The sequence below is a fragment of the Callithrix jacchus genome, chromosome 1, assembly GCF_049354715.1.
Source record: "Callithrix jacchus isolate 240 chromosome 1, calJac240_pri, whole genome shotgun sequence".
In the NCBI taxonomy this organism is placed as follows: Eukaryota; Metazoa; Chordata; class Mammalia; order Primates; family Cebidae; genus Callithrix; species Callithrix jacchus.
Genome location: NC_133502.1, coordinates 211,781,373 through 211,809,018, shown reverse-complemented (window position 1 = coordinate 211,809,018; position 27,646 = coordinate 211,781,373). Strand labels below are relative to the sequence as shown.

At 55.1% G+C, this 27,646-nt stretch overlaps 2 protein-coding genes across 51 annotated transcripts in view; one reads left to right on the top strand and one right to left on the bottom strand.

Moving 5' to 3' along the window:
• Nucleotides 1-3,410, bottom strand: part of TANGO2 (transport and golgi organization 2 homolog) — a 43,459-nt gene extending 40,049 nt beyond the window's left edge. For 11 of the 40 annotated variants that reach the window (XM_078342182.1, XM_078342234.1, XM_017977995.4 and 8 more), the window contains exon 1: nucleotides 3,266-3,308. Coding sequence is in view for 11 of the 40 variants with exons in the window: in XM_078342121.1 (XP_078198247.1) it covers nucleotides 3,097-3,395 (299 nt within the window). In the remaining 29 variants the exon portion in view is untranslated. Of the gene's footprint in view, nucleotides 1-3,096 lie in introns of all 40 variants that reach the window. The other 29 variants (XM_078342177.1, XM_078342233.1, XM_017977998.4 and 26 more) reach the window with 5 other exon arrangements.
• Nucleotides 3,411-8,035: 4,625 nt separating this feature from the next.
• The window catches only part of ARVCF (ARVCF delta catenin family member), a 58,704-nt gene continuing 39,093 nt past the window's right edge, over nucleotides 8,036-27,646 (top strand). For 8 of the 11 annotated variants that reach the window (XM_078342002.1, XM_078341995.1, XM_078341999.1 and 5 more), the window contains exons 1-2: nucleotides 8,036-8,270; nucleotides 14,958-15,011. The gene's annotated coding sequence lies outside the window, so the exon portion shown is untranslated. The remainder of the gene's footprint in view (nucleotides 8,271-14,957; nucleotides 15,012-27,646) is intronic. The other 3 variants (XM_078341991.1, XM_078341985.1, XM_078341983.1) reach the window with 1 other exon arrangement.

The window sequence follows — 27,646 nt, the reverse complement described above, 5'->3', positions numbered from 1 at the left end:
TGAGGAGCAGAAAGCAATGGTGACAGGCAGGGGTGCACACAACGGAACGGCAAGGTATTTGTACCACAGGGCCAAGGGGACCTGGACACTTGGGAGGGTGGCTGTCAAGTCAGTCTCCTATCAGGGCTCCACGTGGTGAGTCTCTGAACAGAGGACGACCGAGTCCTACAGTCTGCTGCCCCCATTTAATGGCCTCAGTGGCCACAAGAGCTGGTGAGCAGGGCTGAGCAGCTGGAAGCCCAATCCCCAGCCCTTGTTAATCCCCACCCTATCAGCTGTGGCAGCCCCCGGGGCGGAGCTCAAAAGCTTGAGCTGCTCTTTTCAAAGGACAAGGCAGACACAGACATGTGACACAGGCTCCAAGTAGCTGCCAGAAGAGGAGGTAAACACACATGGGAACACAGTGTCGCTGTTCCCGGAGCCTTGGCGGAGAAAGCCCGAACGTCGGGAAACCCTCTGAGTGGCCAGTCCACTGCAATGCCCTGCTCTCCTCCCATCTCCGCAGCAAGAGCTCACCAATCTACACTCTCTGTTTGGCTATTAAATGGCACTTTTTTTTTTGAGATGGAGTTTTGCTCTTGTTGCCCAGGCTAGAGTGCAGTAGCGCAATCTCGGCTCAACGCAACCTCCACCTCCCTGGTTCAAGCGATTCTCCTGCCTCAACTTCCCAAGTAGTTGGCATTACAGGCACCCACCACCACGCTCAGCTAATTACCGTATTTTTTTTAGTAGAGACCGGGTTTCACCATGTTGGCCAGGCTGGTCTTGAACCCCTGACCTCAGGTGATCCACCCGCCTTGGCCTCCCAAAGTGCTGGGATTACCGGTGTGAGCCACTGCGCCCGGCCTAAATGCATTTTATCTGACACATTTTCTACAGTGGTACTCTGTCCTCAGAACTTCACACTGCTTCCGGGGCACTACTTCAGCCTCACACCAGAGGATCACTATCTCTTCCCTGTTCCAAGGAGCAGCACAAACAAGAGGCATCGCAAACAGACAGAAAGCTCTGGACACAGGGTGGCCCCACCCTCAGGCCCTCCTGGCAGGAACACTCAGCTTCTCCACAAGCCAGGGACAGGCCAGTCTCGAAGCAGTCCCTGCGGCCTGAGTGGTTAGTAAAAAACGGGGCACTCCTACCATGCCCGAAAAGAGGGTGAAGACAAGCACTTCAAGTAAATATGGCACTGAAGACTTTGACGGAGGTACCCCCAAATGTCAGCAAGGACAAAGATGGAGGTGGGCCTTTTTTAATTTTTAAGCATGCATAAACGATTTTTGCAATCTAAAAACGAAGGTAAGAGAAAAAGGGGAAAAGCTGCCGTGATAACCTCAAAAGGCGGCTCAGTCCTTCTGGGTTGACCCTGTTTTCTCAGGGAGCCTATCCTTATGGTCGGGATAGGCTTGTTTTCACCATAGACCAAACCCTTTGGTAGGGGCCAACAAAGGCCAGGCTCTGCCATGCTGCTGCTGCCATGTACTGACTGCCACATCACCAAAGGATGGGCCCTGTTCCTCACGCATCTGGAGTGTCAGTGATAAGCATGGCCCTACTTCGATAAGTCTTCCCAGCCTCCCTGTCCTGGCCGTTTCTCTCCAGACCCCTTCTGGGGTCCCTGAGAAGCCCCTTATCTCTCCATGGGTGTTTACAGAAGAAACACTCTTGGGTGGGCACCAGGATACCCTCCAAGTTCACTGTCAAGTGCAGAAGCCGGGCACAGGATCAAGTTCCCAGGACACTGCGCATGATTACATACACTGCAAAACGTAATCAGAATAACAGACCACAAGTGAAGACACCAAGGAAGCACAACGGGCTGGGCAGCCCAGGCAGACCTGACAGCTGGTTATCTTAGCTCAGAGAAGGGCTACGGCCACCACACATCACAGCAGGCAGGGGCTTGGTCTGAGGAGCCTGCAGTCTGAGGACACGCAAGTAACACAAGCTGTGTGGGCACCAGGGCACCCCACCCTGCACCACCAGAGCACTAGGATCCTGGGGGGAGGAAAAGAGGCTCTGCCACGTCCATCTGACAACACAGTCACCCTCTCCAGCTGCCCCCAGCCCACCCAACAGGACACTGATGCAGGAAGACTCCTAGGAGAGTGGCCCAGGAGTAGCAGAGGCACTAGGAGCTGGCCCTGGCTCTGAATGACCTTGGGAACACCATCTACCCCCTTAGTCTGAGTTTTCCTTGTGTGAGCAGGATTGGATCAATGAATGCTTGCTCCAAAATGCTGCCCAAAGGCAAATGAGCTAGTGTGCGAAAGCTTTCCAAAGAGCTACTTACTCAGCTACCCCTTAAGCTGCCATCACATCTGCCTCATGGAAGGGCTCTGCGCCCAGAGTGGCAACAAAACAGTGGTCAACAGGTCTGGAGCCACACGAGAGGCCTGGTCAGTGCAGACAGGCCTGGCCAGTGCAGGGCATGTGACATTCCTGAAGAGGAAGGGGGCCTGAGGCCCAGGGACTTGTCCAAGGGCAGATGGTTCACTCTAAAGCTTGTGGCCCAGCAGGAACCCAAGGGAGCAAAGAAGAGGTGCTGGGGGAAGGGAAGGTGGAGGGTCTCAACAAACAGCCCTCTGTGCCCAATTCCCTAGAGAAAAACGGGCAAAGCCCAGGCTACTGCAAAGCCCAGCAGTGGGGCAAGGAGGGGCCTGAGTGAAGCCCTGCCACCCCCTACTGTTGATGCTCTGGAGGTGGGGGTGGGGGGATCCAACTACCCAATCCTCCCCAGGAAGGCCGCATCAAGGCACAGGGATGACCCAGCACTTGCTATCTACTTACACCCACATTAGCTGTTACCCTGATGGCCTGCAGCAGGCCGCAGGTAGGGGACAGCGTGTCTCAGGGCGCCAGAGCTGTCCCTGATGCTGGCCAAGGCCGCAGCCCACCCACTCTGCAGGTACCACGCAGCTCCCCAGCCCTGCCAGTCTCAGCCTCCCCGTAGCGAGTCTGGTCCAATCTGCCAGAGTTCCTCGCACCCCATGCCAGCGGGGATTATTAAAAACGCCTTCTAGTAACGCGCGGGACATTTTCGTCGGCCGGGATCGACGTGGTCGCCCCTGACCCAGCCGGCTGGACTCTATTCCATACCTCAGAGAGGGGAAACTGAGGCTGGGCGAGGAGGTGCGGCGAACCCACCCACCCTCAAGCAGCCTGGCCCCGTCTGCGCACCCAGAGCCCGGAGCCCGGTGCCCCTGAGCCCAGGCTGGTCCGGCCAGGAGCGGAGTCCGCCAGCCCCGGCAGCCAGCCGCGCACTCACCGCCTCCGCCGCCGCCGACTTCCGGGTGCCGCGCCCGCGCGCCACCGCCGCCAGCCCAGTCCCCGCCCTGCCTGCAGCCGGCGCGCTCACCATTGGGCCGTGAGGCGAGGGGCGGGGCGGCGCGCCGCATGCCGGGATCCCGTTAGACGGGCGCGCTGTCGCTCGGAGGCTGCAGACTCCTGGCGCTCCGCCCCCGGGGCTGCGCCAAAGCTTAGGGATGCGCGGGCGTCTGAGTGCTTTCTGACCTCGTGGCCTTTGGGGACTACGCGGCTCCCTGCCAGCCGGGACGCCCTTGGAGGTGGCAGGCGCCCCCGAGTCCATGCCCTCGTGGACACCATCTGTCACCTGCCCATCCTGTGGGCTCTCTGAAGAGCTACAGGAATGCTCGCTTCCGGACCAGCTCCCATCCCCGCTTCAGACTGCGTCCTGGTCTCCCCATCCTGTCCATCCAACCCCGACCTCTGGACCTGGCCATCCTCCTCCTGGCCATCCTTTCCTTCACTTTATGGACTCTAGGTCGGCTCTTTTCCCTTTGATGCCCCTGCCATTCCCAGTTTGGAACCCAGACCCTGGACTAGGCATTTGAGCACTACACCCTGCACACCTACCACCTCCCCACTTCCACCCCACCCCCCACTGTAGCCTTTGAGTTCACATCCAGGTCCAGGCCCCAGGGACAAGGGGCTATCCCAGCTTGATTTGTGCAGGGTGAGCAAGTGGGCACCAACTGGGGCTCTCCCAACAGGACAGAGGCATTAGCTGGGACCCCTGCTCTAGTGGCCTCTGGGCTGTGGCTAGGCTTATATGGTAGAAAGCTGGAGAGTCAAAGCCCAGAGGCTCAGGCCCTGCCCCAAAGTGAGCACTCAAAAAACTATGACATGGATGACAAGGACATTAAGGATAATGATAATGTGGGAAGCACTCTAAACCCAGTGTCTGGATCAGCAGTTCTTTAACCCCACTTTATAGATGTAAACACTGAGAGTACGATCAGTTATGTCATTCAGTCGAAGTCAAGAAAGGTGGCAAGCAGCAGCAGCCAGATTAGCTTCAACCTGTGTTGAAGACCTAGGTGCCTTGATGCCCTGCAGAAGACTGGGGCTCAGGGATGGGAAGAGCCTGGCTGGTAATCAGCAAAGGCAAGAGTCTAACGTCAACTACATGCAGACCCGTTGTGCTCCACACTTTTGCCATCTCCTCTATGTTTCTCCTGGAACCCAATAGAACCCTTTACAAGGTGAGGAAACCAAAGACTACAGATGCCCAGGGACTCACAGCCAGCAGTCCACAGACCCAGCCAGACACAGTTGTTTCTCCCACCGTTCAGCAGTGGGATTGTGCAGGGCTGCTACCATTGATTTCCCTCTGAGCAGCCAGACCTATGCAATCTACAGGGCCAAGAAGTGGTGGTGGTAGCCAAGTAGGATCTGGGGCCTGGGGATTCATGGCGGCAGCTTCAGAGTGGGCTGCCCAAAAACACCAGGCCATGCACCTCAAAGCACCCCATGCTTACAGACACATAGTACCTTCTATGTCCTTATACTTTAACCAAGATATTTGTGCAGGACGTGTTCACAGGCATGTCCCAGCTCTCCATTGCTTTTACCTGTTTAGAATAGTTTTAAGTTGTTAGCCAATCGGGTTTTAGTTTAGATTGTGAGGTCTGGCTCCAGCCAATGGAGATCAGACACAGCAGTAAGGATGACCCCAAATGCATAAGGGATAAATGTGTCTGTTTTCCTTTGTTTTTTTGTACTCTCGTGGCAAGATGGCTAGTGAGGGTACCCTTCCCGCATTCAAGGAAGTAAAAATTGCATTGCTGAAAAATCAGTGCTAATTTTTCTTTGTGGCCCCAAGCATCTACTCCCAACAACCAAGGTTTCCCTTTGCCCACAAAGGGGGATGCAGTAACATGTCAGATGGTGGTTCACATCCTCTTCTGTCATAGCTTATGGCCTTGGGCTAGCCCCACCCCCCAGGCATACTTTTCCAGACCAGATACTCTGATGTTCTCTGTCACCACTGACACTCCAGTCTGGATGACATGGGATGCCAGGGAGCAGGTGACAGCAGATGACATGGGTCTGGGGTGGGCACCTAAGCCCTAGGATCTTGGGGCTGCAAGGGGCTCATTGGCATCCAACCTCTAATTGCACACAAACTCAGATAGGAAGCTCACTACCTCCTGTGGTCACTCTTTTGGTTTCAACAGCTCCAACTGTTGAAAAGTTCTTCCTGACACCCAGCTGAAAGCATTTTCTCTCTGTGGCTTTCCCTGTTGAGTCCCACAACTGTCCCTATGGAGCTGGGTGAGAGGATGAGAGAGGGAGGACACTGGGCTAGGTCCCTGTGATCTCCCTTGCTGTGTTTTTCTTTTCTTTTTTTTAATTAAAAAAAAATCATGAGATGGGGTTTCTCCATGTTGGCCAGGCTGGTCTTGAACGCCTGACAGGTGATCAGCCCTCAGCCTCCCAAAGTGCTGTGATTACTGGCGTGAGCCACCGCGGCTGGCCTTTTTTTTTTTGAGATGGAGTCTTGCTCTATCTTCTAGGCTGGAGTGCAGTGGTGCAATCTCGGCTCACTGCAACCTCTGCCTCCCAGGTTCAAGCAATCTCCTGTCTCCCAAGTAGCTGGGACTATAGGTGTCTACCACCATGCCAGGCTACCTTTTTTTTTTTTTTTTTGTATTTTTTTTCTCTTTTTTTAATTAGAGACAGGGTTTTGCTATGTTGTCCAGGCTGGCCTCAAACTCCTGACCAGCCTGGACAACATAGCCTGATTTGCCCCTTCAGCCTCCTAAAGTGCTAGGATTACAGGCATAAGCCACTGAGCCCAGCCTCCCTTGCTGTGTTTCTGAGCCCTGGCTGCAGCCTAATGGGCCAACTGCTGGACAGTGGTCCTGAGTCCTGTTTGAACTGGTGCTGCCCCCACATCCTCTGTCCTGCCGAGAGGACAGGTCTCTGCAACTCTATGGGTGGTAAGGGTGGAGATGAGGGGAGAAGGAGAGAGAGTTTCACTTGCACAGATTTTGGTGTATGGTTCTCTATTTTGCACTCTGTCCAATCCCTTTTGAAAGTATGGGGAGGGGGTGGTGCAGGGCTGTGAGAAGAGGGGCTGTAGCAGGACCAGGGTCCAATGTACTTGAAGAGATGGCTGGGGACAGCTGGACTCATTACATCTACTCCTAAATGGAGGAAACAATCCCTCAGCTACACAGCACCTGAGCCAGAATGTCACCACGGTGCTGCTTCACAGGATGACAGCTACCTGGCTTATGAGGGCCCCTGTTCCAGGGACAGATAGTTCATTCTGCCCCCCCCCCCCAGAGCAGCAAGCAACAACCCCATGCCAGGGGGCTAATTGGCACATTAAGTGCCAGCTCCGATTGATTGATAGTAGCTGCCTGGCTCTGAAAGGCAGCTGGGACTGATTCACCATGCTGCCAGACACAGATGGACCCAGCGGTAGTCCCAGCAGTGAGTTCTTGCCTTGGGCCGTTTCATTTTCTTAGTTTGGACTAAGGAATGATTGGGTGTACACTCTGGACTCCTAATATGGGTGGGTAAGACAGGAGTGTCTGGTCACACCCCTCCACCACCCATGAGCATGGTTGTGGGCAGTTTGGTTCCCCAGGTGGCCTTGGGGAATGCAGTGAGCCAAGGACTGGTCATCTTCAGATGCATCCAGGGCAGGAAAGGCTGACAGCATGCATGAGCCAGGGTCACTGGCTAAGAAGTCATCTTAGGACCTCCTGAAAAAAAGAACTGGGCATGAACATCCCTGCTGGTTTCCCCACACTGCAAGGTTAAGCGGAGCTGGCAGAGGGTCATGGTCCCACATGTGTCTCACGTCTGGTGCTCTGAACTTGGCAAGGAAATGCAACCCATGCGAATCTCAACAGGCAGTGAAGCCACGTTCCTTTCTGACTCCAGGTAGGATGGAGACAATGGGACAGCAGTACGGGGCCATAACCGCACAACTCCGCTTCCCCAGACGGAGAGCTTGTGGGATGTGAGGATGCCAGGAGGAGGTGAGGAAGGGCGGCCTCCTGTGGGACCTGCAGGGTGGGACAGGCCCAAGAGGTCTGTACATCCAGGCCTGGTTGGGGAGGTGAGCCCCTGGTTTACCGAGGGGGTCCCTTCCTGCCCTCGGAAATAATGCAGCCCCTACCTCCACCCCCGCCCCGCTGCGGGGTCCCAGGGGCGGTGAGGGTGGGAGAGTCCCCAGGCTCCAGTCAGACGACTGCATTCAAGCAAGTGAGAACCTCTGTGAGCCTGTTTCGCAACTGTAAAATGGGGATCGCAGCAGTACTCTTCCTCGCGGTTTGCATGAAGAACACAATTCGATGTCGACAGGCGGGCGCGGCGCCCAGCGCGCAGAGTAGCAGGCGCTGAAGAAGGATACTGGTGAACTGGGGGTGGTGATGGAGGCTACGCGGCCGGAGTCCCGGGACTGGGCGCCAGCCATGCCAGTCCCTGCTCGGGGCTGGATGGTCGGGGGAATGTTCTCGTAAGTCAGCTGGGAAGGGGCGGCCCGGCGTACCCTGAGGCCGCCGCCGCAGAGAGTCGAGCAGGTGCCGGGGCCTCTGCCCCTCCGAGAGGGGGCCGGTCATCCGCCGGGACTGACACCCCGGAGGCCCAATGGCAAGCCGTCATCTTTGCGCACCCGTCCAATCGGCGCCTATTGCCGTGCCGCGCCGGGTCTCTCGACCAATGGGAAAATTTGCGGTTGGATGGGGCGGGGCGAAGATCCGTGTCGCCGGCCCGGTTCGCTTTGCACACGGGCCGCGTGAGGGCGGGAGGGCTGGCCCGGGGTCTCGGCCTGCGCTCTGGGCCCGGAGGGAGGGGGCGGCCCCGCACCGGTTCCCGCACCTGCCCGAGTTGCGGCCTCGGGGACGGTGACCCGCGCCGTGCCTGGGAACGCCGCTCCCTTCGCGCTGAGGGACCCGGGGACGCCCGTCTGGGGACTGGGGCCGCGCTGCGGAGCCGCCCACGCTGCGCTCCAGGTAAGCTCGAGCCAGTGGGCGGGGTGCCGGGCTCGAGGCTGGGACCGCAGGTCAGAGCCCGGACTGGGGGCGGGGCCGTAGATCTGGGCCGCGTTCCCGGCAGCGGTCCGGACTGGGTCCTGTCCCCGGAGTCGAGATCCGGGCGAGGATCTGGGCCCGGCGTTGGAGCCCGTCTCCGCCCCATCCGCGTCTTGCCCGAGCGCGCTGCGGCGCCTGAGACCCCGGGCCGGCGGAGGCGGGTCCCTTTGTGCGCGGCCTCGGGGCCCTACGGGACCCGGCCCGGCGCCTCGCACCGCGCGCCTCAGCTGAACGCGGCCCGACACCGCAGCCTTGTCAGCCCGGCGCGACGCCTGGCACCTAGCTGCCAGGGCTCCGCAGCCACGGAAACTTTCCAACGGCCCGAGGGGCGGCAGGCCGGGAACTTTCCTGGGGCAGCGGGACGCCGGGAAGCGCAGAGGCACCGACGGCCTGGAGGGATGTCCCTGCACCGCGCTGCTCCCGCCGCCTAGGGGGCGAGCTAGGACACGCCACCCGGATCCCCGGCCTGGGTCCCCTTCCCCACGTCGCCCTGCGCCCCCTCGGGGCCCGTGCAGAGACAAGTCTTCTCTATTCTGATGGATCCTCAATTCAGTTTGCTCTAGAGTCGCCCTGGGCAGGTCGCCTGAGATCTCCAGCCTTTCATTTTAAATTTTAAATAATTAAATATTGTTTGCTTACAATATTTCACTGTTTCTTAGCTATGTGTAACGTAACGTACTGAAAATGGAACTAAGGGACTTCAGCTCCCTTTCTCTGCACATCCAGGCATATTTAGAAATAAGGAAAAGAAAGATGCCCTGTGGGTATGTTTTAGAGTAGGCTCTTAACGCTGTGTCTGATAACCTCAAGCGGGTACCCAGGCTGTTGTGGGGAAACCTCCACCTCTCCCGACCCCAGCTTTTCTGGGGTAGCTGCCTTTCCTTCTTCCCACTTCATTACTACTGCCTTATTTGTCTTTACTCTGGGGTCCAAGCTGTGGTTAGAGGTCCGGTCCAAACAGGACGGGTGCTACCTGTCTTGTACTCACTGTGTTGGAGCTGGGATGGTGCTGAATGCAGGGGGCAGTCAGTGCTCTCTTGCCCAGTGTGCCATGTCAGTAGTTGGTTAGTTCCTGAGCAGGTGATCCTGGCCCTAGGTCAGGCCACAGTGTGAGCCATGGTGTGTCTGGGAAGGCCTACACTTTACTCCCAATCTTGCTTCATCCTGTCCACAGTGTCTGCTCCTGCTGTCCCCTGACCTCACCCCACTCTCATTCTGGGGTCCACTAGGGCCCAGTAGAGGACTGGGCATAGAACATTCGCTGAGGAACTCAAGTCCCAGCTGAGAGGGTCGTTGAGCACAGCCAAGCCAGCCCCTGCCCAGCTCTTGGCCAAGCTGCCCTGTCAGGCTTTTCTGCATAAACATGAGGAACTCCTGACCAAGGTCCCTCCTGGGTGAACAAGGTCAGGCCATCAGCCCTCCTAAATTCGAGCTTCCCCCACCACATCTGGGCTGCTTGGCTCCCATGTTCGCTCTGGCACCCCCTCCAGAGGTGGCCTTGCAGTCTCCTCCCAGTCCCAGGGGCCTCTCTGCATCTCTGTGGCTCTGTGGGGGTAGGTAGGGTAGCATCCCTCTTCCTGTTTATGCTACACAGGGTGAATTCACTGTGTTCCTTCACCCCAGGAGTCTGGCCTGAGGTAGCATGAGGCTGTCCTGAGTGAGGACAGGAGGAGCAGGGGCAGCAGGATCCCCAGTCTCTGTGCATGGATGCCAGGCACCACCCTCTGTCTACCCCATCTGTTGTGTTCCCCGCCTGGCCCTGGCAGAGGGAGGGACAGGGTAGAGCTGGGATAGGGAGTCAGGGCCCACTCTGTAGATAGGGCTGGGAATGGAGGGTGGGGGTCCCGGCACAGCTCTGCACTGCAGGGCACTAGGTGGGCCTCAGGGGTGTTGGGGACTTCCCTAACGGTGGCTTAGTCAGGCAAAGCATCTGTTATTTTGCCACCAGCTTTCAATCAAGATCAGTGAGGCTGGGTGCAGTGGCTCACACTTGTAATCCCAGCACTTTGGGAGGCCAAGGAGGGTGGATCATCTGAGGTCTGGAGTTTGACACTACCCTGGCCAACATGGCAAAACCCCGTCTCTACTAAAAATACAAAACTTAGCTGGGTGTGGTGGCACATGCCTGTAACCCTAGCTACTCAGGAGACCGAGGCAGGAGAACTGATTGAACTGTGGAGACGGGGTTGCAGTGAACTGAGATTGCACCACTACACTCCCACCTGGGCAATAGAGTGAGACTCTGTCTCAATAAAACAAACCAGGATGGGCCGGTCGTAGTGTCTCACACCTGTCATCCCAGCACTTTGGGAGACCTAGGCGGGCAGATCACCTGAGGTCAGTACTTTGAGACCAGCCTGACCAACATGGTGAAACCCTGTTTCTACTAAAAATAAAAAAAAAATTAGCTGGGCCTGGTGGTGCATGCCTGTAATCCCAGCTACTGGGGAGACTGAGGCAGGAGAATCACCTGAACCCAGGAGACAGAGATTTCAGTGAGCTGAGATCGCACCACTGTACTGCAGCCTGGGTGACAGTGAGAATCTGTCTCAAAAACAAAACAGGCTGGGCGCAGTGGCTCAAACCTGTAATCCCAGCTCTTTGGGAGGCCGAGACGGGTGGATCATGAGGTCGAGAGGTCAAGACCATCCTGGTCAACATGGTGAAACCCTGTCTCTACTAAAAATACAAAAAATTAGCTGGGCATGGTGGCGCGTGCCTGTAATCCCAGCTACTCAGAAGGCTAAGGCAGGAGAATTGCCTGAACCCAGGAGGCAGAGGTTGCGGGGAGCCAAGATCGCGCCATTGCACTCCAGCCTGGGTAACAAGAGCGAAACTCCGTCTCAAAAAAAAAAAAAAAAAACCCAGTATACGGCCATACCACCCTGAACACACCCAATCTCCTCTGATCTCGGAAACTAAGCAGAGTCGGGCCTGGTTAGTACTTGGATGGGAGACAAAACAAAAATCCAAAACCAGGATGAAGTCTTGGGTCACTCTGAGGAGCTCCAAGAATTAAAGGACATGGGATCAGGGATCCCTTGGTGGGCTTTCCTGGCTCAGGCGCTTCACATCTTGGCCTGTTTCAGGTCAGGAAGATGACCCAGAGCTGGTGGCCATCTGGGGCCACAGAGTTCCCCCCACCCCATAACCAGTTTGGCACAGGCCCTCCCCACTACCCCTGTTGATTGAGGGACTGCCACCTCTCGAGAAGCAGCGGTGAGCCGAGCGTGGCCACCAGAGGGCAGCTGGGACTGCCATGGCAGGCAAGACCGGCTCCACCCTGCTTCCTGCTGCAGACCAGGACCCTTCCCCAGACCTGGCTTGGATGACCGGAGCTCAGCCTCTGAGCTGCCCATTGAGGGCTTGGAGTTGGAGAAGAGCCAAGCAAGGCCCCTCAGTGCCCTTCACATGCTTGATGCAAGGCAGAGGGAGGCCTGAGGGTCAGATGGTGGGTGACCAGACACAGGCTGAGTGGGGACAGTGAAGGACCAACCCTGTGCCGGTATAGCCCCAAAAGTGCAGCGTCCTTCAGGTGTGTGCCCAGGCACCCCCCGGGCCTCCCCAGGTGCGGGCTGTGCCTCAGTGTCCACAGCAGAAGTGGGCATGTTCTCAATATGTGCCCAGAGTGGCAGCAGGCCTAGGAGAACACTCATTTTTGTTGTAGTGGACACCATTGTCATTGAGCAGCAAGGACCTTCCCTGTCCAGTGGCCATGAGGCACTCCATGTACCTGCCTGAATTGGCTGTTGCCAGGGCATATTCTCAGCTACTTGCAGTCAGTGTCACCTCTCGCTAACAGAGCTGGAAGCGAGGAGACTTGGGGAGGGGTGGCCTGCCGAGGCCATGCTGCAGAGAGTGCAGAGCTCACTTGGGTGCCTCACTGCCCGCCCAGCCCAGGCTGTATCCTCCATCCCAGTTCTGGGCCCATTGTGTACTTGTGGGAGCTGCCCCGTGCTGTCAGCCATCCAAGGGGCTGTAGCTTGCCAATCTGGCTGTGTGGACTGGGCTAGGCTCGTGCCCCAGTGTAAGACCTCTCAGACCTCTGGTTGGACAATGGATACTGTGCCAGAACCATAGGCCTTCCTAGGGCTTCAGTGGGTTGGTCTGCAGGGTGTAGCCAGGGACTGGAAGAGCCCCGTGGCTAGCCACTGGGTCTGGACAGTTTGGTGGGGAATCCCAGTAGGGGAGGCCCATCCATCCTCACTGGGAGAAAGAGTCCAGTAAGGGGCGTGGTCATCCCCTGACCTTGAGGTGGCTGGTATTGGGTCCTTGGCCAGGCAGGTGACCCTAGAGCCTGCAGAGCACCCCTGAGGTGGTACTCAGAGGGGCTCTCCAAGGTGAGCACCAGCCCCCACCTTCCTATATGATCCCATCACTAGTTCTGCCTCCATATCACTGTCCTGTCTGTCCATCCACTGCCCAGAGCTCCCGCAAGTTGGCCACAGATGCTCTGCTCTGCCCCTGCCTGTATGATACTGCTGTGACTAGTGCATCCTTTATTTTATTTATTTTTTTATTTTTTTGAGATGGAGTTTCACTCTTGTTACCCAGGTTGGAGTGCAATGGCGCGATCTCGGCTCACCGCAACCTCCGCCTCCTGGGTTCAGGCAATTCTCCTGCCTCAGCCTCCTGAGTAGCTGGGATTACAGGCCCACACCACCATGCCCAGCTAATTTTTTGTATTTTTAGTAGAGATGGGGTTTCACCTTGTTGACCAGGATGGTCTCGATCTCTTGACCTCATGATCCACCCGCCTCAGCCTCCCAAAGTGCTGGGATTACAGGCTTGAGCTTCCGCGCCTGGCGACTAGTGCATCTTTAGGAGAGAGACCACAGCTCTTGCTGCTCCCACCACCCAGCCTCCTGTGGTGCTGCTGTTCTCTGCTCCCACCCACCTCCTGGGGCAAGCCCTCTCCGGTGCCCACCAGGGTTTCCTATTGGCTCCCCCATATGGTTGCAGGTTCTTGGCCTCGCTGGAGCCCATGAAGTGGGAGGCCCATGAGCAAGGTGCCGTGTTCCTCTTTGGCTGTACTTTCCCAACTGGGTGGGGGACTTTGGGGGACCCTGGGGGCAGGAAGACCTGAGTTCAAATCCTGGCCCAGCCACTGTCTGGTCTGGGCCCAGTTTCTCCGTGTGTCAAATGGGGTATATAGCTGACCCGAGGCACCTGGTAGAGTCAGTGAGATGGCAGCTTACAGCCAGTGTGTCTCGAGTCTGTGGCATATGGTGACTCCTGGGGAGAGGCTAGTGGTTATCAGGGCTGATAAAAAAAGTCACATGGTTCTCTGTGGTACAAAACCTATGTGAACACTTAAGCTAAAAGTAGAGGTTTTCTAGAAATGTCACACTCAGAGCAAAAGCTGGTTCCTGAGCCTCAGACCTTGGGGTAGGAGCAGCATCTCCTCTTCCCGGGGGTGCATTGCTGGTGGGTGGACTCCCAGCTGGGTCTGCCCCTCTCAGGCAGACACACGCATATATTCACATGCACACACGTGCCTGGCTTGGTCCCCGGTTCTTCCCTCCTTCCGGCCCTGGGTCCTAACCCCATAATCCCACGCTGAGGGCTAGCCAGTCACCCATCCTCACTTGGACCCCTTCCCATGATGAAGAGGCTATTGCGAGACAGGGAGAGACACCATTGGGGCACCAGAACGGACCATGACCACAAAGGATGATTGGGCGGAGGGCAGAACAATCTAGAAAACACTGGAGAGCCAGGGGAGAGAGTGCTCATTACCCATGTCCCCCAGAGATGGCCTCCCCTCCGAAGCCCAGTCTTCCCCTGTCTGTCTGCGGCATCCTGTTTTTCATTTTTACAACATGAACACTCTGGCAACATCCCCAGGCCTAGGTATAACAAGAGGGCATGTGTCCCCCGGGCCTGGCTGAGACAGGAAGCCGCAGGGTCCTTCTTCCCTGAGGCAGGCTAAAGGCTGTGTGAGCACAAGTACCCCTTGTCTCTGGCTCCATCTTGTAAGCCTGGGCACCCCAGGCTTGAGTGCCAGATCCTCTGGTCCCAGACAAATGGTCCCTCAACCTGTCTGCAGCTCCAGGGCCGGGAACCTGCCTGCTTCCCTGCCCTCCCTGTCCTGGAGACTGTTGGGGACAGCTGCCTGCCTGGGAGCTCAGGATCTGCGTTCGCCTCAGGGAGCCTCAGAAGGGGCACATGGCCTGGTCCACAAGGCTGGAGCGGACTCTGGGGCGGTGGAGCAGGTGCTGCCTTATAGGGCTATGAGCACCTGCGTGGGCCAGCAGGATTCCAAGCCTGGCCACCCTAGGGTGGGAGTCCTCCGTGCTGTGCTGTCTGTGATGGGGAAGACATCATTATCAGTCCATGTCTCTGAAGGATCACGTTCTTGAAGGATGGTCAACAGCATTAGAAATGCTGACAAGGACCCTGGCAGCCCAGTGTCGACTGCAGTCCTGGACACGTGGGGACGAGAAGGTGCACATGAGTGTGTGGTTGAGTCGGGAGCAGCATGGGATGACCTTGAGGTCAGGCATGATAGGGACCTGCTTGGAGGACGGTCTGGGCTAGTGCACCTTTATCCAGCAGGTCCCTGCCCAGCCAGATCGACCTCACCTGTGCCCTCTGGTTTCCCTGCAGGAGCCAGAACCCTCAGGGTGGGTGTCGGGACATGCTGATCTCCCCTCAAGACAGGTGAGTGGCCTGGGTTTAACCTGGGGACATCCTCTCCCACGTGGGACAGCAGAGTGTTTTGGGAGGCCTGGTGGGTGGGGGCCACAGGAATGGACTATGGCCCTGTGTGCTCCTGGTCCTCACCCTGGGTGGGCACAGCCCCTGGGCTGGACAGGGTGAATGTGGGGACCTCCTGCCACCCGGCTTGGGTTTGTTACTGGCCTGAATATGAATAGCAGCCACTGGTTTGATGCCTGGCTTCAGTGACAAGCCTGTGTGGTGCTGGCTGACTAGGGTGCTGGTTGGTATTGGCCTGGACAGTCACTGGGTCTGCTCTTCACCTGGCTTAGCTAGGATGCCAGCTGCAGTGGCACCCAGTATCGGCAGAGCCTGCTGGGCCAGGCCATTCACCTGCCCCCAGGAGACTGGAGCCACAGGGACAGAGGATAGTGCTGGAGGCTAGGTACACAAAACTTTGTCTGAAAGGGTCAGATAGTGAGTAATTCCATGTTCAGGCCTTGTGGTCTCACAGCTGCAGCACTCTGCCATTGTAGGATGAAAACGGCTGCAGACAGCCCGTAACTGAATAGTCTGAATGCGCTCTGATCACAGCCGTAGACACGTATGCCAGCCTGTGGCCTTGGGTATTATCTGTGTTTGGGGTTCCTCTGCTTATCATGGCTGCTAGCTCCAGTGGGACTGAGGCATGGTGCCCAGGTAGTGTGGCAGGGTTGGAGACTGAGTGGTCCATGTTCTGGACCCAGGACGCTCTGAAGGGTGGTAGGGCATGCATTGCTCACATCCACACTGCCAGAGTTTTGCTGCAATGGGTGCTATTCAGCAGAGGGGGTGGTTACTTAAAAGAATGGCTTCTGGCCACTCTTGTTTCTCCAGTCCCCAGCCTGGCCATCTGCTTGTCCCCCACCACAAGCACTCTCTGTGGGAAGCATGGCTGACAGCCCTGTGGTTTCCCAGTGATACTTAGTGCTCAGTGTGGAGTCGTGGCCCAGCCAGTGCTGTGTTTAAGTGGTGGGAGAAGGACATGACCTCCGGATGCCTGCATGACCTGGGCTGAGGGCTCTAGGACAGAGGGGAGGGACAGGGTGGCTGACTCCTTGCCCGTTCCCAAGTCCTTGAGCGTGGGAAGCTGCCGGTCTGGCCAGCCTAGTGGGAACTGGGTCTGCTGCTGCCTGGCTGTGTGGGAGGGCCAGCATCTAGCCGAGAATGTCACTTCTGAGGCCGTTGGCTATGGAGCGTCTTCTGGGTTGGGACAAAGAGGCTCAGGCAAGGTACTTGGCTTGCTTGTGGCACAGGTGACAGGGCGTCTTGGGGTGGCAGGAGGGGCTGCCCCACTGCCCTTAAATCCTCATAGGGTCACCGTACTTCAGGGAGGCCAGGTGAGCCAGACACCAGACGACAACCCTGGTAACAGGAGGGTCCTTAGCAGAATGGCGGACTGGGCAGGTCCGAGGCTTCCCAGCCACACTTGCCCACTCTCCCTCTTGTTTCCTGCTCCTTTCCTGTCCCTCCTTTTCCCTCCCTGATCCAGTTCTTGATCTTCTCTGTGTTTCTTTGTGGCTTTTTCTGTGTTTCTTTCTCTGCCTTTCCTCATCTCCTGTCCTGCTCATCTGGAATGTGGTGATTGATTATTCATGTCTGCTGTGATGATTGATTATTCATGTCTGCCCTGGTGATTGATTATTCATGTCTGGCCTGGGCACTGGTGTGGTGGGTGATGGCATTCATACCATCTCTGCTCTGGCCTGGGCCCTATTTCACAGACTGGGAAGCAAAACCTGGGCCCTGGCTTCTAGCTGCCTGCTCTGCTGGGCCCTGGGTTGTGGTCCTCTCCACAGCAGGAGGGAGCTGGGAAGGGAGCCTCAGGTCTCAGGTGGGACAGGGGCTGATGGAAACACCCAGATGTCACCACGCTCAGCACCCACTCACCCAGCCTCATCACAGGCACAGCAGGCTCAGCCCTGTCCCGGAGGAGCTCCCAGCCTGGTTGAGGAGATCCACAACACAGAGAAACCAGTGGCCAACTTCGAGGTTACAAGATGGTGATGAGTAGCAGGGCTCCCTTAGGAGGGGGAGCTGGGAGAGTGTGAGGGGTGGTGCACACTGAGACCAGGCCTGGGTGAGAAGGGCTGGCCGGGACATAGATGCCCTGCCCTTTCCCACAGCTGGCCAGCACTGGTATCCTGTCAGAGACCAGCACCAGCCCAGCCTCCTCTGTCAGACCTGCATGCCTGCAGCCGGCTGCGTCTGGCTGCCGTCTGGCCCCCATGCCAGGCTTTCTCTTGGGTTTTGATGTGTTTCTCAGCCATTGGTATGAGTCTGTATATATTAAAGGTGTTAATTCTCCATTCATCTCTCTGCCTACTGCACATTTTTCTCACTCTTTTAATTTTTGTTTGTGATAGATTTTGATGTCAAAAATGTTTCATATTTTATGGTGAAATCTGCTAGATTTTTCCCCATTTTTAGATATTCTGTCACTCTGTATAGTCAGCCCTCCCTAGCATGTAGCCAGATAAACATGCACCCGTCTTTTTTTCTAGAAGGTATTTTTACTTTAGTTTTGTACACAGGATTTAATCTGTCTGTCTTAGTCCATTTTGTGCTGCTGTATCAGAATACCTGAGACTGGCTAATTCCTAAAGAACAAAGATTTAGGCCAGGCGCAGTGGCTCACGCCTATAATCCCAGCACTTTGGGAGGCCGAGGCAGGTGGATCACCAGGTCAAGAGATCGAGACCATCCTAGTCAACACGGTGAAACCCTGTCTCTACTAAAAATACAAAAATTTGCTGGGCATGGTGGCGCGCACCTGTAGTCCCAGCTACTCAGGAGGCTGAGGCAGGAGAATTGCTTGAACCCAGGAGGTGGAGGTTGCAGTGAACCGAGATTGTGCCGTTGCACTCCAGCCTGGGTAACAAGAGTGAAATTCCGTCTCTCTAAAAAAAAAAAAAGAACAAAAATTTATTTTAACAATTCTGGAGGTGGGGTAGTCCCGGATTGAGGGGCTACATCTGGCAAGGGCCTTCTTGTTGGGGCATCTCCCTGGGAGGTGGCAGAAGGGCAGGGGCACACGTGAGAGAGCCCCGAAGGAGGCGGAATCCAGCCTTTTATCAGGAACCTGCTCCCAAGATAACAAATCCACTCCCACAGTAATGGAATTAATCCATTCATATGGCAGAGCCCCTGTGACCTAAATACCTCTTAGAGGTCCCACTTTCAATATTGTCGCATTGGGATTTAAATTTCCAACACATGAACTTTGAGGGACACATTGAGCCCATAGCACCAACTAGTATTTCTTCTGATGCAAACGGGCGGCAAGGATTTAACTCTGTTTTTACAGCCGCATCTGAACCGTTCCCTTTGGTTTGCTAGTTTTGAGACAGAGTCTCGCTCTGTCACCCAGGCTGGAGTGCAGTAGCACAGTCTCAGCTCACTGCAACCTTCAACTCCTGGATTCAAGCAATTCGTCTGCCTTAGCCTCCTGAGTAGCTGGGATTATAGGCACTTCCCACCATGCCCTGCTAATTTTTGTTTTAGTAGAGATGGTTTCACCATGTTGGCCAGGCTGATGTCAAACTCCTGACCTCAGGTGATCCTCCCACCTCAGCCTCCCAAAGTGCTGGGATTATAGGTGTGAGTCACCATCCACCGTGCGCGGCCTGAACTGTTTCTGGACTAGTGTCTTCAGTCACTAGAAATTGGAAATACCCTGACGCGCTCATGTCTTCGGGTTTCTGGTTGCTGGTGTTGTAAAGATGTGGTGGGCGCCTGACTGTCGGTCTACTGGCAGGCGTCCCAAGTATCCAGCGTGTATCCTCTGCGGCAGGTTGTTCCACTGTTTCTCCTCTCTGGGACCTGTATGGGATTCCCTGTGAGCTGGCACTGCTGGAGCAGGCCAGCTCCCCTGCAAGGGTTGTGGTACCCCTGGGACCTGTTTCCTGAGAACAAGGCCTAGGCCCCCACTGTGGTGGTACCCTCAGAAGCCTCTCTGTGGGTGCCTGGCCTTTGGATGCTATATGCTGACTAAAGTTGGGGATGCTGCTGGGAACTTGGGGCTCACAGTCCCTGAGCCAGCCTGCAGTGAGGGGTATGACGCTTCTGATGTTCGCTCACATGGCTTTCATGGGGAAGCGGGGGTGTCCCTTGCCCAGGCTGCTATGTCAGTCTGCGGGAAGGACTGGCCTCATCCTTGAGGGCCACAGGCTCTGGTATTCTAGTGACCCGAGGCAGAGGTGTTACAGGAAAGGGGTCCTGATCCAAACCACAAGAGAGGGTTCTTAGATCTCACGCGAGAAAGAATTCAGGGTGAGTTCATAGTGCAAAGTGAAAGCAAGTTTATTAAGAAACTAAACGAGGGCCGGGCGCGGTGGCTCAAGCCTGTAATCCCAGCACTTTGGGAGGCCGAGGCGGGTGGATCACGAGGTCAAGAGATTGAGACCATCCTGGTCAACATGGTGAAACCCCGTCTCTACTAAAAATACAAAAAAATTAGCTGGGCATGGTGGCGCGTGCCTGTAATCCCAGCTACTCAGGAGGCTGAGGCAGAAGAATTGCCTGTTCCCAGGAGGCAGAGGTTGCAGTGAGCTGAGATCATGCCATTGCACTCCAGCCTGGGTAACAGGAGCGAAACTCCGTCTCAAAAAAAAAAAAAAAAAAAAAAAAAACTAAAAGAATGAAAGAATGGCTACTCCACAGACAGAGCAGCCCCAAGGGCTGCTGGTTGCCCATTTTAATATATTTTTTTGATGATATGCTAAACAAGGGGTGGATTATTTATGCCTTCCCTTTTTAGACCACATAGAGTAACTTCCTGACGTTGCCATGGCATTTGTAAACTGTCATGGCGCTGGTGGGAGCGTAACAGTGAAGATAGCTCTCGTGGCCATTTTGGTTTTGGCTGGCTCCTTTACTGCAGCCGGTTTTATCAGCGAGATCTTTATGACCTGTATTTTGCAGACCTCCTGTCTCATCCTGTGACTTAGAATGCCTTAATTGTCTGGGAATGCAGCCTAGTAGGGTTCAGCCTCATTTTACCCAGCTCTTATTCAAGATGGAGTTGTTCTGGTTCACACGCCTCTGACAGAGGCACCACTAGACCAGGGGCTCATGCGTATCCTCTTTGTGTCCCAGCCTCAGGCGGGTGGGCAGGTGGTGGTTGGCGATCTGGCTGCTGCAGAGGACATTGCACTGTGGTTGAAGAGCCTGGTGTGGGCTGGCCAGCCACCCTGCTGTGTGGCTCCTTGTTTATGACTTGTTGCTGGTGGTGAGGCTGTGCCGTAGGGTCAGCCTGGAGAGGTCTGTGGTGCCCAGGCCACCAGCAAGGGCTCTGGCCGTGCTGTGCCCAGGGGCTCCCCTGAGCTGTCCACAGGCTGCAGTGTGGTGACCGTTTGGTACATTTCCTCTCCTGCCTCATCCTTGTCCTCCCTGGAGCATCCCAGGCCGCTGGGCTCGCCTCTCTGGCCCCTTCTTGGGCCTCCCCTGTCCCACGGACTGCAGTTGGCTGTGGCTGTTTGAGAAGCCTCCCTGGACTCAGGCTGGGTTCCTGACCCTCAGCGGGGGGCATCCTTTGAGTCAGGTTCAGTGCAGTGGGGTTGTTCCTGTGGGAATGCCCCCCCACAGCTCAGTTTTGGGGGACTTGAGGCTTTTCTTACCTGCCTGGCAGAGGACGTGGGGACAGCTATACTGTGTGAGGCTGGGAAGATGGCAGCTGGGCGCCCCATGCCTCCTCCCTTATGGCCCACCTTGCCAGGTTGACCATTTTGCAGTTGATAAGTTCAGTATTTGAAATATGCCTTTAGGCTGGGTGTGGTGGCTCATACCTGTAAATCTTTCTCCATCCCTTTGTTTTGGGTCTTTGTGTATCCTTGCATGTGAAACAGGTCTGGATATAACATGCTGTTGGGTTTTGGCTGTGTCTTTTGATTGGGGGATTTAGTCTATTTAAATTTAGGGTTACTGCCATTTGATGTTAACTGGCGGTTTTATCCATTCGTTGATGTAAATTCTTCTTTATGTTGGTGCTCTTTACTTTTTGGTATATTTTTAGAAAGGCTAATACTGGTTGTTTCTTTCTGTGTGTAATGTTTCTTTCAGAAGCTCTTGTAAAGCAGGCCTGGTGGTAATAAATTCTCTGAGTACTTGCTTGTTCATAAAAGATTTTATTTTTCCTTCAGTTGTGAAGCTTAGTTTGGCTGGATATGAAATTCTGGGCTGAAGGTTCTGTTCTTTGAGGATGTTGAATATTGGCCCCCACTCTCTTCTGGCTTGTAGAGTTTCTGCCGAGAGATCTGCTGTAAGTCTGATAGGCTTGCCTTTGTGGGTAACCTGACCTTTCTCTCTGGCTGCCCTTAGTATTTTCTCCTTCGTTTCAACCCTGGTGAATCTAACGATTATGTTCCTTGGGGTTGCTCTTCTTGAGGAATATCTTTGTGGTGTTCTCTGTATTACCTGGGGTTGAATATTGACCTGCTTTGCTAGTTTAGGAAAATTTTCCTGAATAATATCCTGAAGGGTATTTTCCAACTTGGATTCATTCTCTCCGTCGCATTCAGGTACACCTATCAAACGTAAATTTGGTCTTTTCACATAGTCCCACATTTCTTGGAGACTTTGCTCATTCCTTTTTATCTTTTTATCTCTAATCTTGTCTTCTTGTTTTCTTTCATTAAGTTGGACTTTGACCTCTGATATCCTTTCTTCTGCTTGAACAATTCGAGTGTTTAAACCTGGGCATACTTCTCGGAGTTCCTGTATTGTATTCTTCAGTTCCATTAATTCACTTATATTCCTCTCTAAGTTGTCTATTCTCAATAGGAATTCGTCAAACCTTTTTTCAAAGTTCCTAGTTTCTTTACGTTGGGCTACAACATGTTCTTTTAACTCACAGAAGTTTCTTATTATCCATTCCTTGAAGAGTGATTCTGTCATTGGGATGCGCTCGTTCTCCATCAAGCCTTGTTCCATTGTTGATGTGGAACTGTGATCATCTTTAGAGGGAGAGGCGTTCTGATTTTGAGTATTCTCAGCCTTTTTGCGCTGGTTTCTTCCCATCATTGTAAATTTATCCTCTTGTCGTCTTTGAAAATTACCAACTTTCAGATTAGGTCTCTTGAGTGGACGTCCAAGTTGTTAGTTCCCAGGGCCAGAACGGCGGCGTTAAGACTGATGGTGCTTTTCTGCCCAGGATTCTCCTGTCTGGCTTCCTTCTTGTGTCTGTAATAGGCGACTCTGCCTTCCCCAGGGCTCCAAACCTCGGTCAGAAGGGGAACCGGTCTCATTTACTCTGCACCGAGAGCTGCCACACCGAGGTGCCGTCACAACCGCTGCGCTGGCCTCTGGAGTCGTGCTGGCGACCCGTGTGGGTCCTCCAAACCTCGGTCAGAAGGGGAGCAGCCCGGTTTACTCTGCTCCGAGAGCTGCCACGCCAAGGTGCCGGCGCAACCACTACGCCAGCCACAAGAGTCGCGCTGGTGACCCGTGTGGCTCCTCCACTGGGGATCTTCTGCTCCGTGAGCGACCAGAATTTGTCTGAAAGTGTGGCGTCCTCTAGTTCTCTGTGCTTTCACTGAGAGCTGCCATCCCGAGATGTTAGCAATTGGCCATCTTGGATCCTTCGATAAACTTTTTCCTTTTAAAATATTTTTACTCTTCCTGAAATTCTAATTAGGCCATTTACTCATCTGAATTTACTTGCTGCTCTCTGCATTTTGCAAGATAATGAGGCTGCAGAGATGGCTACCAACCCATTCCTCCCAGTCCTCCCCAGGGCCTTTGCTGTGTGCCCTGGAGGAAGGTGCTGGGTGTCCCCAGGGCCCATCTAGGAGGTCCATAGTGCCTGGAGGGCCAGTGGAAAAAGTTGGGCCAGGCCATTGAGCAGTCAGGGGCGGTGTCGGTGGAGAGGTCTCACCCGGGGCAAGGCCCACCCTTCAGGCAACACTTCCCCCTCAGAGGCTCTACCACCCACCCCAGGCCTGGAGTTGAGGTCCTTGCAGTGCCAAAGACATGTTTCCTGCGTCTGCTGGGCCAGGCTCCCCTGGGTGTTCCTGAGAGGCTAAGAGCCAGGGAGAGGCCAAGACACCGAGCAACAGAGGCCAGGTGACTATGGTGCCAGGACCCTTGCTTTTTTTTTTCTTTTTTTTTTTTTTTTTTTTGAGACTGAGTCTCACTCCGTCACCCAGGCTGGAGTACAGTGGTACAGTCTTGGCTCTCTGAAACCTCTGCCTCGCGAGTTCAAGTGATTTTCTTGCCTTAGCCACCTGAGTAACTGGGATTACAGGCATGCGCTCAATTTTTTTATTTTTAGTAGAGATGGGGGTTTGCCATGTTGGCCAGGCTGGTCTCAAACCTCTGGCCCCAAATGACCTGCCCGCCTCGGCCTCCCAAAGTGCTGGGATTACAGGTGTGAGCCACCACACCCAGCCCTTCAAATAATAAAGAAATATGTGCTTGTTTATAGACAATGTAGAAAACACAGAAAAGGAGGAACAGAAAGTCATGCCTGTCACAGGCCCACAGCCCGGCACACGTGGCATCCCCACCCCTCCTGACGTGTGCTCTCTAAGTGTAGTGTGTACTTTCCAAGTGTGATGTGTGCCATGGTCCCGGGCCCCGGCACTGCCCGTCAGTGTCCGCTGTTTTCATACCCATGGTGCCCCACTGCACTGGGCCTGCCTCTCCTCTGGCGCCCTTGGCTCCTTCCCTAGGCATGTTCAGGAGACGCCTCCCATCCTGGGTGTTTAGGCTGTTTACCAGCTCGTTTCCACCATCAGGGCTGTGGCAACACACATTGCATGCCCAGAGTGACTTTTCTGTATTTGAACAGCTTGGGCTTGACCTTGAGGTCCCGGTAAGAGAAGATGTGTGTGAGCTGCCGGCAGAGGGTTGGTGGGATGATTGACACCAGGGACACCAAGGCCTCAAGGAGCAGCTGAAGGAAGGTGCCACAGCAGCCCCTCTTCAGAGAGAGCCATGCCCACCTTCTGCAGACAGTGCCCACCCAGGGCTCTGCACTGAGGACAGCCCCGCACTGGGAAGACAGACAGGGCAGGGATCCACGCCCCTTCCATGAGGTGCCCCTACCCTGTGCGTGGCTCCTTATTTGTGAATCAGGAGCCCAGATCCCCCAGTGAGGGTGTGTGAGGTGACACAATTCCTGGTGTGCTACAGGATCCAGGCCATCCTGGGCCCAAAGCTGGTCCCCACCAAGCCTGCCTCGGGTACCTTGCACACTGGGTACGGGAGCTTCTCGCTCAGCCTTTGCCCCCTAATCCTGTGCCCTTTCTCACCCCAGCCTGGTCCCTGTAGGGTTTGGTACCTACTGAAGCCAGCACTCCCGCAGATGATCATCTCCCAGGCAGGGCTCTGGGACCTGCAGCCAGGGCACTGCTGGATCCTGGCATGAAGATGGCACACAGGGCTGAGCCTCCTGTGCACACAGCTGGTGCACCTCAGCTTCCCCCCATCTGAGGTTATGGGTCCATGTGCAGGTGCGGGTGCCAGGGCTCTGTGGAGGGGATTGGCTGTGCTCCTTGCAACATGCCCTGGACCACCTGGTCTCCCAGCACAGAGAAGGGTGGGGCTCTAGGGACCCGGCTGAAAAGGCCTATGACAGCCTGGAAGGGAGGAGGAGGAGGGAGAGGAGGGATTCAGGAGGAGGTAGTGGACAGGGAGACTTGGGATGGGATTCAGGGTCAGGTAGAGAAGGAATTGGGATGCAGGAGGAGGGAGGTAGAAGGGCAGGGGAAGGGAGGTCAGCAGGAGCTGGTTGGGGTCCTGGAGCCAGGGCCCAGGGATGGGGAGAAGGAAAATGCCACCCCTCATGTTTTTTTTTTTTTTCTTTGAGACAAAGTCTCACTTTGTCACCCAGGTTGGAGTGCAGTGGTGTCATATCGGCTCACTGCAGCCTCCACCTCCCAGGTTCAAGCTATTCTTCTGTCTCAGCCCCTCCCTGCAAGTAGCTGAGACTCCAGGCACATGCCATCACAGCCGGTTAATTTTTGGTATTTTTAGTAGAGACGGGGTTTCACCATGTTGGCCAGGCTGGTCTTGAATTCCTGACCTCAGGTGATCCGCTGGCCTTGGCCTCCCAAAGTACTGAGATTAAAGGTGTGACCCACTGTGCCCAGCCTATGTTCTAAGCACCCGGGCTGCACCTGGCACCTTCTGGCAACTTAAGTTGCTGGGGAGGGTCCTTCTGCACACACTGGGGCAGTGAGGCCATGGCCCCAGATCCCCCAGTCAGTGAGCAGAGACTCTAAGACTCCCCTGTGTCCCCCTGCCTGGGGAGGATGGGGTCTTATTGCCTCTCAGGAGGGCTGGCAACCTGTCCAGTGCCCTGGTGAGGACAGGGCGTGGTTAGGACCCTACCTGGTTCCACCTTCTCTCAGCTGGAGTCCCTCAGCCCCATTCTACCTGCTGCAGTCCAGACTCGACTGGGGCCAGGGACTTGGGTGAGACCCATCTTCCTCCCGGGCCTCAGAATATGTGGGAGGGGAGTGTCTTACACTGGGGAAACCGAGGCTCAGCAAGCCAGCCCATCCCCAGGCAAGCGTACCTTCCTTTTGCAGCCTTTTTGCTGACATTTCCATGGTATTTGCCCATCTGCAGGGAACTATTGTTTGTGACCAGACTAATTCAGCTATTATTTGTATTTGAAGAAAGAATTCCAGACGTTTATTTACCAAACCGATGAAACAGAGGCATTGGTTAATTTTAAATTAAAGCTTCATGTTCACAGACTTTTGTCTTTTCTTGGTCATTTCAATGGGAATTTTTGTTTGGAGCGTAGTTTACTCATATTCATTCTTTATTGTTTGATAATTAAACGATTTAAGGGGATGGTGTCTGGAAGCCAGGGTCTTCCAGAGGTTCAGTGTTGCTGGGGGTGGGTGCAGGCAGGCCCCACAGTGTGGTGCAAGGGAGGAGGCTGCCTGTGCCCCAGTGATCCAGGCTCACAGCCGTGTGCCCTGGGGAACCCTGGGTCTTGAGGTCCAGTTTGTAGGCTGGTGCTCCCCCACAACCCTAAGCCCACCTGTCCTGCTCTGCTTACTTAGAGCCTCTCTACCCCACTGTATTAGGCTGTTCTTATGTGAAATAAATACCCGAGACTGGGTAATTTATTTATTTTATTTTTATTTTTTTTAAGACGGGGTTTCACCATGTTAGTCAGGCTGGTCTTGAACTCCCAACCTCAGGTGATCTGCCCATCTTGGCCTCCAAAGTGACTGGATTACAGGCGTGAGCTACCACCCCCAGCCGAGACTGGGTAATTTATAAAGAAAAGTTTAGCCGGGCGCTGTGGCTCACGCCTGTAATCCCAGCACTTTGGGAGGCCGAGGCAGGTGGATCACTAGGTCAAGAGATCGAGACCATCCTGGTCGACATGGTGAAACCCCATCTCTACTAAAAATACAAAAAATTAGCTGGGCATGGTGGCGCGTGCCTGTAATCCCAGCTACTCAGGAGGCTGAGGCAGGAGAACTGCCTGAACCCAGGAGGCGGAGGTTGCGGTGAGCCAAAATCGCGCCATTGCACTCTAGCCCGGGTAACAAGAGCCAAACTCCGTCTCAAAAAAAAAAAAAAAAATGTTTAATTGGCTCGTGGTTCTGCAGGCTGTACAGGGAGCAGAGCTCCAGCATCAGCTTCGGGGGAGCCTCAGGGAGCTTCCAGTCCTGATGGAAGGGGAATCCAGAGCAGACACTTCACATGGTGAACGCAGGAGGAGGAGAGAGAGAGGAGGGGAGGTGCCACACACTTTTACACAGCCAGATCTCATGAGAATTCACTCACTGTCGCAAGGACAGCACTAAGGGGTTGGTGTGAAACCATTCATGAGAACTCTGCCCCCACAATCCAATCATCTCCCACCAGCCCCCTCCTCCAGAATTGGGGATTACATTTCAACATGAAATTTGGGCAGGGACAACTATCCAAACTATATCACCCACCAATAGTGACGACCTTGGTAGGACAGGAGCGTCCCCCACATCTGAGGACAGCAAGCTTGGACAGTGAGGAGGGGACTGGGTGGGATTCGAGCAGTGTCCCGTGTCGATTCTCCTGCAGCTGGTAGGGGCTCCTTCTGCCAGAGCCTTGGAAGCTCCTGCACTGAGCCTGGTTTTCTTGCCCACCCTTCAGCAAATGTTTATGACTTCCTCCCATGAGTCTTCCCATCCCCTTCAGGATAAAAGCCATCATTAGTACCTGGGACACCACCATCCTTGCTCCTTGCCCATCTCCACCTTGGACTCTACAGATTACTTGGGTGGCCCACTCCCTGGTCATTCTAGATGCAGAGGTGGCCTCACCAAGGCAGCGCCTCTGAGCCTCTGGAGCCCCAGGGCATTCCTTCTCCTGAGGCTTCTTCAATTTCCTGGACAAACTGCCTTCAGTGTAGGGCCCAGCTCTGATTCTTCAGGCTGGCCCGCGCAGGGAAGCTGCAGTGCTTGGTTGGCCAGTGCACTGTTCTCCGGCTGCTCATCCTTCCTTTCTTTGTGCAGCAGAAACAACTCAAGTACCTGCCATATGTCAGGTGCTGTGCTGGCTGCTGCCCTGCCCTGGCCTGTCACCCAGCAGAAGCCCAGGTGGTCTCTGTCTCCCTTCTATGACTTTCAGTTCCAGATGTAGAGGGAGGG